Below are 11654 nucleotides of genomic sequence, written 5' to 3'. Positions count from 1 at the left end.
AAGCCAACCACAAATTAAAAAATTATTGTTTGGAAGAAAGTGTCTCTATTAATGTATAGCAAGAAAATACTAGAGAGATCTATTTTTTCCAGTAGTATAACACAGAATAATGTAAATTGTTTAGTACCGTGTTACCAAAATTAGTGGTGTAAAAAGATAAAATAGCTAATCTAGGATTAGTTTTGGTAATATATTGGGGGTATAATGAGAGTTACATTTTTTTTTAGTAGTGCAATGAGATGGAGAGTGTAAAAAGATTAAATAGTGATGTAAGTAGAATTACCTTAAATCATATCTCTCAAATTTTTTAAATAATTTAAAAAAAAAACAAAAAAACAAAAAAATTAACTTTTAACTGTCTCTTTATGGTTTAATTGGTCAACGATCAAGTCACATATGCTTGTCGTTCTCTTGTGACATTACCTATCAGCAGCGATCAAGTCCGTTGTAGTGGTCTACCAGAGCAGCTGACCTTACAAACAAAGCAGACGAAAGGTTTGATTTATTAATGTAATTCGGTAGCTCTGAAATCTGAACCCTGCTAGACTAATATTCCTCTCTTTTTGTGACATCCTTGTTCTGTATTATGCTAATTGGTCCTTAAGTTGTTTATGGTTATGTGTTTAGCCTGGTTTTGTATGCCATTATGTGAAAATATGTGGTTTCGAATTTCTATCTGTTCACCGTAGGAATATCTGTTTGATTTTACCGCTTCGGGAATTAAATTGAAGGCCTTATCGGCTACAGAACCCGAAATCGATTACGCCATTGTGGTTGGCATAATTTTTAGAGCCTACGGTGAAATTTAATTAGAAATTGATTCGGGTCAGATTAAGTTGATTAAATTGATAATTTAGTGCCCAATTGTTTATTATTATTATTTTGGAATAGTGGGGTTTGATGTAAAAGGGCACTACACCCTCAATTCCTTCCCTTATGTGGCTTTGGCTGATTAAACTCTCTAGAGAGAGTGAGAGACCCGAAATTGAGAGAGAAAGGGGGAAATCATCTAAGTTTGCTCTTGAAGCTTTGGAGTCTTGAAGGCTAGCTCAAGAATTAACCATAGATTGTGAGGATCAAGCTCCTAGGTGAGTGATTCTTGGATTATAATTGTAATTTTGTGCATGTCCAAGCTATCTTGATGATCAAGAACAAGATTGTAATGAAGTTGAGTTGTGTTGTTGAATTGAAGCTTAATATGTGCATGCATGTAAGAAATACTTCGAAATTTGCATGTTTGAGCACAAATGTGTATAACCCATGTGAAATATTAAAGGAAACTCATGTCTTGGTCACCATTTGTGTTATCTAAGTTGAGAATATGGCTAATCCATCACATGCATGTACAAATTGAGAAGATATGAGCTTTGAATGCATGAAATGGTTACATTGGTAATGAGTTGGTGGAAAATGAGCCATGCATGTAAATAAATTATGAAATTGAGCTTCAATATGTTGTAATAATATGTTTGTACCATGTTAATACATGATTATGTGAAGTTTGGGCCGAAATCATGCATTTAGAGCCTTTGAATGTCGAGATGAAGCTCAAGAACTCAATCTGGAAAACCCAGATTTTTGATGTCCGCTCGAGCAGGTTGAGTGACGCTCGAGCGAAGAAATCGAGCTCCCAGCATTTTCTGCAGACATGGTTCCCGCTCGAGCAGGGAAGTTGACGCTCGAGCGGGGAGCTATGTAGACAGGCAGTATGCACGAGCGGCCAAGTTCACGCTCGAGCTGGAATTGAAGGCAACCAGTACTTTTGCAGACCTAAGGGTCCGCTCGAGCGGGAAGGTCCACGCTCGAGCGGGGACCCTATTTTCTGAAATCATGTTTTTGCATTTTGTGTTCTGTTTTCCGTTCTCTTTCACTTGCAAGCACTCTTAGGCATATGTTAAGCATTGTAAATGAGATAATGAGATAATAATAAAGCCTAAAGAGGAATATGTGAATTACAGAACGGATTGAACTGTTAATGACCCTTTTGTGTTCATGAAACGTGTAGGGTCAAGCTCCAGGGCAAATCCATAAGCCGATCACTGTGAGTAATATCGATATTTGAATGCTTGTAAATGTCCAATTGTTTACTCCCTTTGAAGCTTTATGAATTGCTAACTGGGATTGTGGGATTGTGGACGTAAGTCTGATATGAACGCATAAATGGACCCAAGGTCGTTTCGATAAGCATAAATGGGCCAAAGGCCGTTTTGAAATGAATGAGTGGGCCAAAGGCTGTTTTGAAATGAATGAGTGGGCCAAAGGCCATTTTGAAATGAATGAGTGGGCCAAAGGCCGCTTTGAAATGAATGAGTGGACCGAAGGTCGTTTGACATATATGAATGGACCTAAGGTCGTTTCGACGTGAACGAATGGACCGAAGGTCGTTTTGATAGAAATAAATGGACCTAAGGTCGTTTTGACATGAATGAGTGGGCCGAAGGCCGTTTTGACACGAATGTATGGGCCGAAGGCCGTTTTGACGTAAACGAATGGGCCGAAGGCCATTTTGACATAAATGAACGGGCCGAAGGCCGTTTTGACATAAATGAATGGGCCGAAGGCCGTTTTGACATGAATGGAAATTTAAATGGGCCAAGGGCCAGAATGTTTAGAACTACAGTCACTTGGTTTGAATTTCGTATAGTTATATATCTGTTAAATGGAAATATGAATTGGGCCTAAGGCCGTTTGGAACATGTTGATCTACATCGTTATGTAACTTCTGTATTTGATTTGATATTATTCACTGGGCTTTCGCTCACGCTCATTCATGTGTTTGTAGGTGAGCCAAGAGAAGTCCAGACCCAGCCTCAGAGAAATCTGTATGGAACCACTAAGGTTTTGAGAGAGTCAGCCCTTGTGTCTCACGCATGAGACCCGTCTTCGCCTTTTTGTTGTGTATTTGCATTTTGTCAGGTTGGCGAAGATTTGTATATGTCTGCTTATAGTTTTTATGGGTTGACTTAGTTTTGGATGATCCTGTCTGTACAGAACCTATATCACTATGTTTCTGTTGTGAGTTATTAACGTACATATGTATGGTTTGTTTTGATGTGCCATGTAAGCACAGCTCTATGGACAAAGGTTTAAATTGCTTCCGTTTGGCCCCCATTAACTCTGTTAAAATACGCTTGGTTTGGTTTGAGGCCGTAGGTAATCTTAGGATTACTGGCCGGTTACGTCCTTAACCCATGGGGGCGGGTTCGGGTCGTGACACTTTTCGATTCACAGTTGACAGTTAATGGCATCTGTGACCCCCAACGAAATGGGTTCCGGGAAACTTGTCTGTGAGAAGATCATAATCGATACAGATCCTGGTATTGGTATGTTCTCTCTCTCTCTCTCTCTCTCTCTCTCTCTCTCTCTCTCTCTTCACCACTGCATAATTGTTTTCCCATTTTATTCCTTAGCTACCTTTTTCAGTGTTGAGTCAATTGGGCTTCACATCATCTCTTTCAATTCTCTCTCCCGTATACCCTTTTGATATGTTGTCCCCTACTTGCAAAAATAGATAAACAGTTCAATGTGGTAGGATTTTTTTTTTTTTTTTTTTTTTTTTTTTTTGTGAGTGTCTGTGTGTGTGTATAATATAAGTGGTTTAAGTAATAAAATGATAGTTGATTTTAAATGGCAAAAAAATTTTAACAGAGCATTCTATGTCAGTGGAATGCTTATATATTTCCAGTTTTTCAACCGCTTATTTTATTGGCCACGAGATTTTAATTACTGAATGATTATTTTTTTTAACAAGAATCAATCATAAGTATCTCTGCATATGTGGTTGTGACAAAAATTAATCATAAACATATTATTTGACAAAAAAAGAAAAGAAAAAGAAAAAAGAAAAAGAAGTGTCCACTAGCTCAGTTGGGATATGTGGTGGGTGCTGTCACCGCACTTGTGCTGTGACACCTCATGGGATTCGTCTCGAACTTGTTTTTGATAATCTGAGCCGCTTATAATAGGGTTCGTCAAACATCTTATGCATAAAAAAATTAAAAAAAAATAAAAATAAAAGAAATTAATCGAATATGTGTAGCCTCATGATCATACTTTAATCCTTTTTTTTTTTTTTTGATAAATGAAATTTTATTACCACTGCATCAAGAAGATGCCAAAAGAATACAAAACCAAGGCCCGCAAAATGGGAGCCTAACCAACTACATCATCAGCCTAACCAACTACATCATCAACAAAATCTAAGAAATCAAATAAATTTGGATTCACCCTCCTTGACACCCAGCTGTACAAAACACCCAAAAACCAAGCCTCTAAACGTGCATTGGATTGAGCACTACCCTGAAAAATGCGTCGATTCCACTCTAACAAAACCGACCACATCAAACACAAAGGCGCAATCGCCCAAGTCTTCCGCTGTCGCTTCCCAACTCGACCATCCCCCGACACTGCAACACATCCATGACCTGCCTAGGTTGAACCCAGACCACACCAAACAAAGAGCAAACAAGCACCCACAAGCGAGAAGCAGACGGGCAATGGAGCAATAAATGGTTCATTGTTTCCGCATCAGACTTTAATTGTTCTCTAAATGATATGTCCAATTAACCTAATTTTTTTCATGAATCATTTATTCAATGAACCCTATTATATAAATGTTTTGGATCATCAAAATAGGTTTGAGACATGCCCGCATGAGCTTCATAGCATGGTGTTTTGCCTATAAGGGCATCTCCAACGGTTCACCAAATATTTTATCAAATCTGAGTAAAAAAAGAACGAATTCCTCTATCTGATATCAGTCACTTCGACGGTGCTGTCATCAAAACACAGGTCGACCGAGGGGATGGCCGGGCTAATGTCCGGCCGATCGATCGGCAACTGTTCTAGCTTACAAAGGCAGCATTCATCACTGTTCCAGTCTGTGGAAACATCAACCTCCTCCTCAGTCAAGAAAGAACCACCGCAAACATCCATTGAAGTCCTTTTCTTAGCAGTCTCAACCCTCATACTCCAATCAATATCCATATTCAGTTCAGTTGCCAGTGTTCTCCTGCTAATCTCTGACCTTATGGCTTCCACTTCAATCACATCATCGCAGAGGCACCGAAGTATCTCAATTTTTACTACTACTGGTTGTTTGTAATAATCACTCTCAAATAGCTTCAAGTATCTCAATTTTTACAAAGAACGTTTCTTTGATGGATACTCTTCAATCACACACACACACACACACACAGAGAGAGAGAGAGAGAGAGAGAGAGAGAGAGAGAGAGAGGTGCTTGATAATGGAGGTTGTTGAAGACTGTCCAATGCAGAGCATCAGTGAGAGAGACAGTGAGAGTGTTCTTGATATGTGCGAATGAGTGAGAGAAGAGACAGACATTGATAGAAGCACTTTGAAAGTCACTTTGAAAGTCAGGGTGCATTTATGAAAGCACTTGAGCCTTTTATAAAAAGTGCCTCATCAACCATCACCACCACCTCCTCCTCTCCTTCTTCCTCTTCCCCTTCTCACTCAACTTCCTCCCTCTCTCCTCCCTCTACCTCCTCTTCTTCTTCTTCTTCCTCCTATTACCCTTTTGGCTCTCCTTACTCTTCTCTCTCTTCAGAGCCCAAACCATTAGGGATTTGGGGATTTCTCTTCCAGGCCGAACATAAAGAAAGTGCTGAGTTTTGGATTTCTAAAATGGGTCATCTTTAAAAAGTGAATATATATATTTTTTTTTGAAGCTTAGGTCTTTTTTGTGTGAGCTCTTGATTTTGTTTCTACCAAAATCTCTGAATGTTGATTAAGTAATCCTTGGAGAGGCAAGTGGGTTTTTGAAATGAGAAACAGTTTATGAGCCCAAAGCAATTCCATCTACTGTTCTTGGTCTGGCATTGGATGTAACTCCTGCAATTCCATGGTCGAAAAGCTCAATCTTATGTGCTGAGGGCTAGAAGGTAATGTCACTATCATTTCTGAGCTCAAAGCATTGAAATGGCTTAACCTTTCATATAATAACTTCCATGGATTAATCCCGCCTACTTTTGGGAATTTGTCTGAGCTTGAGTTTCTTTATTTGTCTTCAAATAAGCTTGGAAATTCAATGAATTGTTCAAGGAAGAGGATGGCCGGGGGGACATCTGGCTAGATGTCCGGCCTGTCGTCCGCTGGGTCCCATCCTCAACGGTCATATACAGTAAAATGGTGAAAGGTTCCCAGATCCTCAGTTTGGTGAAACATTCACTATTTTCTCAGTTTGATACATGTTTGGTGAAACCATTGGAGCACAAAAAGAGGTACTTTTTCACCAAATTTGAATTTGATGATAGATCTGGTGAAGCTTGGAGATGGTCTAACTCTACTTCGAGCTCAGTTGGCCACTACTGATAGGGTCAATCATTGCCAAAAGTGAAGATTGATTATTTTTTCACTATTAGGGGGGTTTTCTTTAGTTGTTTATTTAGTTCCTATTATGGGGTTCCTTGTTGTAGTGCTGTAATGATTGTTGGTGTTGAGCTTGTATATGTGTTGCAGATATATGTTGTCAGACATTCTTACATAGTTGATTGCCCAATTTGATATAATTCTCTAGAAAATTGTGAATAATCTTCTATTGATTGAATAAAAAAAAAATGGAGTGACATATAGTCAAGGCAATCTTGTTTTTCTTTTCTCTGAACAAGTTTTATATAAATAAATGTGGGACTCTTCTTGACAACAAATTGAGGTGGCATCTTAATTACTTTTATACAAAATTTATCACAATTACATGGTTGTGACAGTCTTGAAAATAAATACCATATGTTTGGATTTTCTATCTTAAAATCATAGATTCACATTCAATCATATTGTCCTCTATCCAATTACCATATATATTTTATGTTTGTATAGCATTATTGTAATTATGTTTCACATCAATTTATGTTTTGAAGAGAAGGCATATAATAAAATCTCACATCAGTTTGTAAATTTTGTTTGCTTGTTTATATAGCATTTCTTGCTGTGCCATTATCCTTAGTAGCGCTCACATTCTCTCTTTCGTAATGTAATAAGATTCCTATTTCATAGTGACAAAAAGAAGGGGAAAAAATTACTTAATTGTCATGTGTGAGATGTGAATGGAATCTTCATTGATCTACACAGATGATAGCATCGCGATCTTCATGGCATTCCAAAGTCCACAGCTGGAGGTCTTAGGCTTAACAACAATATTTGGTAATGTTACTACAGAAGATGTCACTCGCAATGCTTTGATCCTTGTATGTATTAATTAGTCAATTCTAATTCTAATTTCCTATACAGTAAATATAATTTTTTCCATAATTTGTGGTCTTTGATGTTCTTGGAACATTTTCATGATTATTTTTGATGTGCAAATGGATAGGGTGAGATTGCAGGATACCCTGATGCTCCTGTGGCAGAGGGTAGCCCTGAGCCTCTAAAGGTAACTTCTTTTATGAGTTTATCTATATTTTTCTTTACAGTTGGACTATATCAAAACACAGGCTACATGTGCATTGAACGTATTTTGAAACAGGGTGGAACACCAGATGTTGCATACTTCATTCACGGTTCAGATGGATTAGGGAACACAAATTTACCTCCTCCAAAATCCAAGAAAATTGAGAAGACTGCATCAGAATTTTTAGTGGATATGGTTTCTGAATATCCTGGCCAAGTATCTATACTGGCACTTGGACCATTGACAAATTTGGCTTTGGTAAGTTTTAGTATCCTTCCCTTCCGTTCACTGTGGTGCATATCACATTCATTTCCAAGTTTTATCAATCTTAAAGATGCATTTTGTTTTGATCAGGCTGCCAAAAAGGACTCATCCTTTGCAAGCAAGGTGAAAAGAGTGGTCATCCTTGGCGGATCTTTCTTTGCATTGGGAAATGTCAATCCTGCTGCCGAAGCAAATGTAAGTGCTCAGCTGGAATTAAAAATTTGGTCTGATCTCCACTCCCTTGCTCTTGTAAATAATCAGTTGCCGATAAAAAATCATCTTTGGGTCTTGCATTTGGTCACGGGTGATGCACCTGATTTTTGTGATTCCAAATTTTCCATATCAGAACTGCCCAAAGATCAAATTTTCTTAAATGACAAGCATAAAGAACCCCCTCCATCTGTTGTAAATAAATCAGTAGGCTGCTAGTCAAAACAAAAGTGAAGAGGCTGACTAGAGGTCAAAGGTTCATTAGAGAGTGGCAAAACACATCAGACACCAAGGACTTAGAGGACATCTGGGGAAGAGTCACAGTCGTCCATCCATTTGAGAGAGAGAGAGAGAGATCTTTGAAAGGGTGTGATGCAGGGGAAGCTTATGTTGCAAAATGTACTTCTATTTATAGAAGGTTAGGCATGTGACCATAATTAACTATCAAGATTTCCTAGAATTCTGTTAGGATTTGGTAGAAATATATTTAATTATTAGGATTTGTCCAAATCTCAATTACCGAGGTCCCATACATAGTTTTTTGTGATGCGGTCTCTCTCTCGATAGTACATTAGAATTAAATATAAGTTACCCATTATAAAAATTATTTTTAGCGTAAAAGATAAATAAATATATTTTTATTTTATATTTTCTCCAATGACATAACAACTAAAATTTCTAATTCACAATTACATATTGAAATTTATTTAAAATTTGTTAAAATCAAAAGTAAATTGGAGAATGAAATGGAATTTTTTTGAAGAGTAGCATTGACCTCTTTTCCCGAACCTGCCCGTATTAGGCTCTTCCTCTAAATCATTTTACTCCCCTTCTTAACCACTTGTAACTTCCGTTTCTAGTTCCCTTCTCAGTCATATTTTTGTATTCCCCTTCACTTAGCTACTTTTACAATTTCTAACCTTACAATCAATCTCTAACTGAACCTTGTTAGAATCCACCATATTCTTTAATGCTTTTTGCAATGCTTTTTGCATGTTTTTACTTTTAAAATATCTCATCTTCGTTATGGTTGCAAAAATATTCACAACAAAATTCAATAAATAACAATCTTTTTTAATAAATACAATTCCAAACATTATTGGATGGTTAAATGTTAATATATATATATATATTTTTTTGACAATCAATCATATTTGGCCTCTTACATTTTTAGTAAGATTGTTAGTATGTATATAATTATTCATAAATAAAAATAAGGGACACTTACGTATACGTTCTAATAGATGAATTTATTGTCCAATAGGTCCTATGAAAATTAATGACATTTTTCATCAAAAACTATTAAAAAGCGTTACTAATTGTTAATTTTCAGCAAAAGTTTGAAAATTTGATCACAAAAAATGTCACTAATTATGAGTTTTAGTGACAGTTTAAAAAAATAGTCACAAAAAGTCACTAATTTTCAACTTTCACCGAACAATTTGAAAAATTCATCACAAAAAAGTGTTATTAATTGTAAGTTTTAGCGACAATTTATCAAAATCGACATATACAAAAAATCACTACAAAATTATTTTTAGTAACGATTTTATTAGGACTTATTTTCAATAAGACTTGATGGAAATTAAATCCAACTATTAGGACTTATTGGTAGGTCGCAACAACCAAATTCACGCAAAAATAATGAAATATATATATATATAAATATATGTGCAATCTGTTTCCTGAGTTCACAAATTTTGTTAATTTTTCAATTTAAAACACATATAGGCTAACAATTAAATTTGGGGGAAATTAGTCAAGGGTCCCTCTCCCACTTTTCGTAATGGAAGAGATCCACAAAATTATTTTTTGATGTTTAAGATCCCTGAACATATCACAGAGAAATTTGACCTTACCAAATCAAAACTCATGTCTCTCTCTCTCTCTCTAAACTTCTCCATTCTCAGACCCGTCCAGATCAACTCTTGTTCCTCACCCCTGACTTCATTCTCCAGCCGATTGAGCTCTATGATCTATATATATATATTGTGGGTGTGATCTGATGTGGACGGCTCTATGATCTTGTGCTCTTTTTCTCTCCTCTTCATCGTATTCTATCTATTCTGTTACTCATCAATGGAAGTTAGGGTTTAACACTGGCGAAGATGGAGTCAAAGGAGGTGCGAGGTGGGAGCATGATCAGAGCATTCTCATTCTGATTCGGATTGTCCTTTTGTTACTCCAATCCTAGAGCCGCAGCCGTAGCCGCAGTCGCAGCAGCAGCAGAGAGCCCCCAAGAAGAGGGAGAGAAGCATCGTCTCTGATCGGAATTGTGGCGCAGTGAAGCTGATAGATGAAGATTAATCAAATCAGATTCCATTTCACACACCAAATAAAAGTCAGCCTCTCTGCAGATTAGAAGATTCAATAGAGCTCTAATGAGGTTGTAGATATATATATATATATAGAGAGAGAGAGATGGTTTGGGGTCGTGGTGAAGAAAACATGGCACTCCCATCGCAGATTCAAAATGGTGACACAACACTCGATTCAGGCCATGCTCGCCTCGACCAACTCGGCTACAAACAAGAACTCAAGCGCGATCCTCAGTAAGTCAGAGAAATTCTGATACTATGAATTCACTCAATAAGATGGAGAATTCTGTTAGAGTATCTCTTAAGAATCTTGGAGTGTCATACTTGGATCTCTATTTGATGTATGGGCCTGAGAGCTCGGCATTTGGAGATGCTACTGATCCTCCTACTAAGTTAGGGAGTGAGTATAGGCAGTTTCTGAATCGGTTCAAGACTACATGGAAAGCAATGGAAGGTCTGGTGGAGTTGGGTCTAGTTCGAGCCATTGGCATTAGCCATTTTAATATAGAGCAGATCAAAGAATTGCTTAAGTTTGCAAAAATGGTTCCAGTAGTCAATCAGGTTAACTCTTTATTCTTGGATTTTTGAATTGTGATTTTAGTTGATTTTGATTTACAACTTTTATTTTTAATTAATGTATTATGAACTCTAATCAGTAGTGGTGACTCTAGGAATTTTGTTTGCGGTGGCATTCAAATTATTTTTTGGGTATTGTTTTCATTTTCATGTTTTGTGAACAAAATGATGAAAAGTTTGATAACAGTCATTGTAATGAAGATTTGGGTCTACCAGAGAAATTCTCTGGTTTTTAAACTGAATTTTCTCTGGGTTGAAACCAGAGAATCAGATAAATTCTCTGGTTTTTAAATTGAATTTTCGCTTCTGCAACTTGTCTCATTGTCTTGGCTTTTCTCCAAACTTACTACACTATCGTCTCCTCAACCAAACCATAAATAAAGTAAGACCATTTGTTTTCCTGAGTGCTATTTGCTTTCATGTCTCCAGGTTAGTTGGGTCTCTTCTATTTGTTCTCTAGGTATCAACATTTGTTTAACCCCTCTCTCTCTTTCTCTATTTAATGTGTTTGTGTGTGCATTGTTTTTCTCTGGTTTGGAGTCCAGAGAAATTCTAGAAATTTCTCTGGAAGAAAACTAAAGAAATTTGCAAATCAGAGAAATTTGAAGAGAATTGGACCAGAGAAATTCAAAATTTCTCTAGACTCAGCCAATGCATTAGAGAAATGCTGAGAAATTGTAGGAAGAATTGGGCCAGAGAAATTCTGAGAAATTCAGAATTGCTGTAGACTTTCCAGAGAAATTTGGTCCAGAGAAAATTTTAAATTTCTCTGGACCAAATTTCTCTGGACTGAAATTTCTCTGGAGTGAAATTTCTCTGGATCAAGGTTGAGGGACCTTAGACATTGTGAAAATATTGTTGAGGGACCTTAGACATT

The 11654-nt window shown here is 36.9% G+C and overlaps 1 protein-coding gene and 1 pseudogene across 1 annotated transcript; both read left to right on the top strand.

Moving 5' to 3' along the window:
* Positions 1 to 388: 388 nt before the first annotated feature.
* Positions 389 to 8234, top strand: LOC145801207 (uridine nucleosidase 1-like). Its single transcript, XM_082891809.1, has 6 exons — positions 389 to 495; positions 3232 to 3323; positions 7091 to 7206; positions 7332 to 7391; positions 7485 to 7667; positions 7764 to 8234. Exons 2-6 carry the CDS (start codon positions 3242 to 3244, stop codon positions 8100 to 8102), a joined length of 780 nt encoding a protein of 259 aa, XP_082747935.1. The 5' UTR covers positions 389 to 495; positions 3232 to 3241; the 3' UTR covers positions 8103 to 8234.
* Positions 8235 to 10477: 2243 nt separating this feature from the next.
* LOC114304229 (uncharacterized) lies at positions 10478 to 10789 on the top strand (annotated as a pseudogene).
* Positions 10790 to 11654: the final 865 nt, after the last annotated feature.

This window comes from Camellia sinensis, chromosome 10, assembly GCF_055761805.1.
Source record: "Camellia sinensis isolate YWXY chromosome 10, ASM5576180v1, whole genome shotgun sequence".
In the NCBI taxonomy this organism is placed as follows: domain Eukaryota; kingdom Viridiplantae; phylum Streptophyta; class Magnoliopsida; order Ericales; family Theaceae; genus Camellia; species Camellia sinensis.
The sequence above is the reverse complement of the archived record's forward strand: the minus strand, read 5'-3'. Positions and strand labels throughout refer to the sequence as shown.

Coding starts and splice junctions, on each gene's coding strand:
- LOC145801207 (XM_082891809.1), top strand. CDS start 3,242: ATGGCATCTGTGACCCCCAACGAAATGGGTTCCGGGAAACTTGTCTGT. Junction 3,324..7,090: donor CGATACAGATCCTGGTATTG/GTATGTTCTCTC, acceptor TGATCTACACAG/ATGATAGCATCGCGATCTTC. Junction 7,207..7,331: donor CTCGCAATGCTTTGATCCTT/GTATGTATTAAT, acceptor GCAAATGGATAG/GGTGAGATTGCAGGATACCC.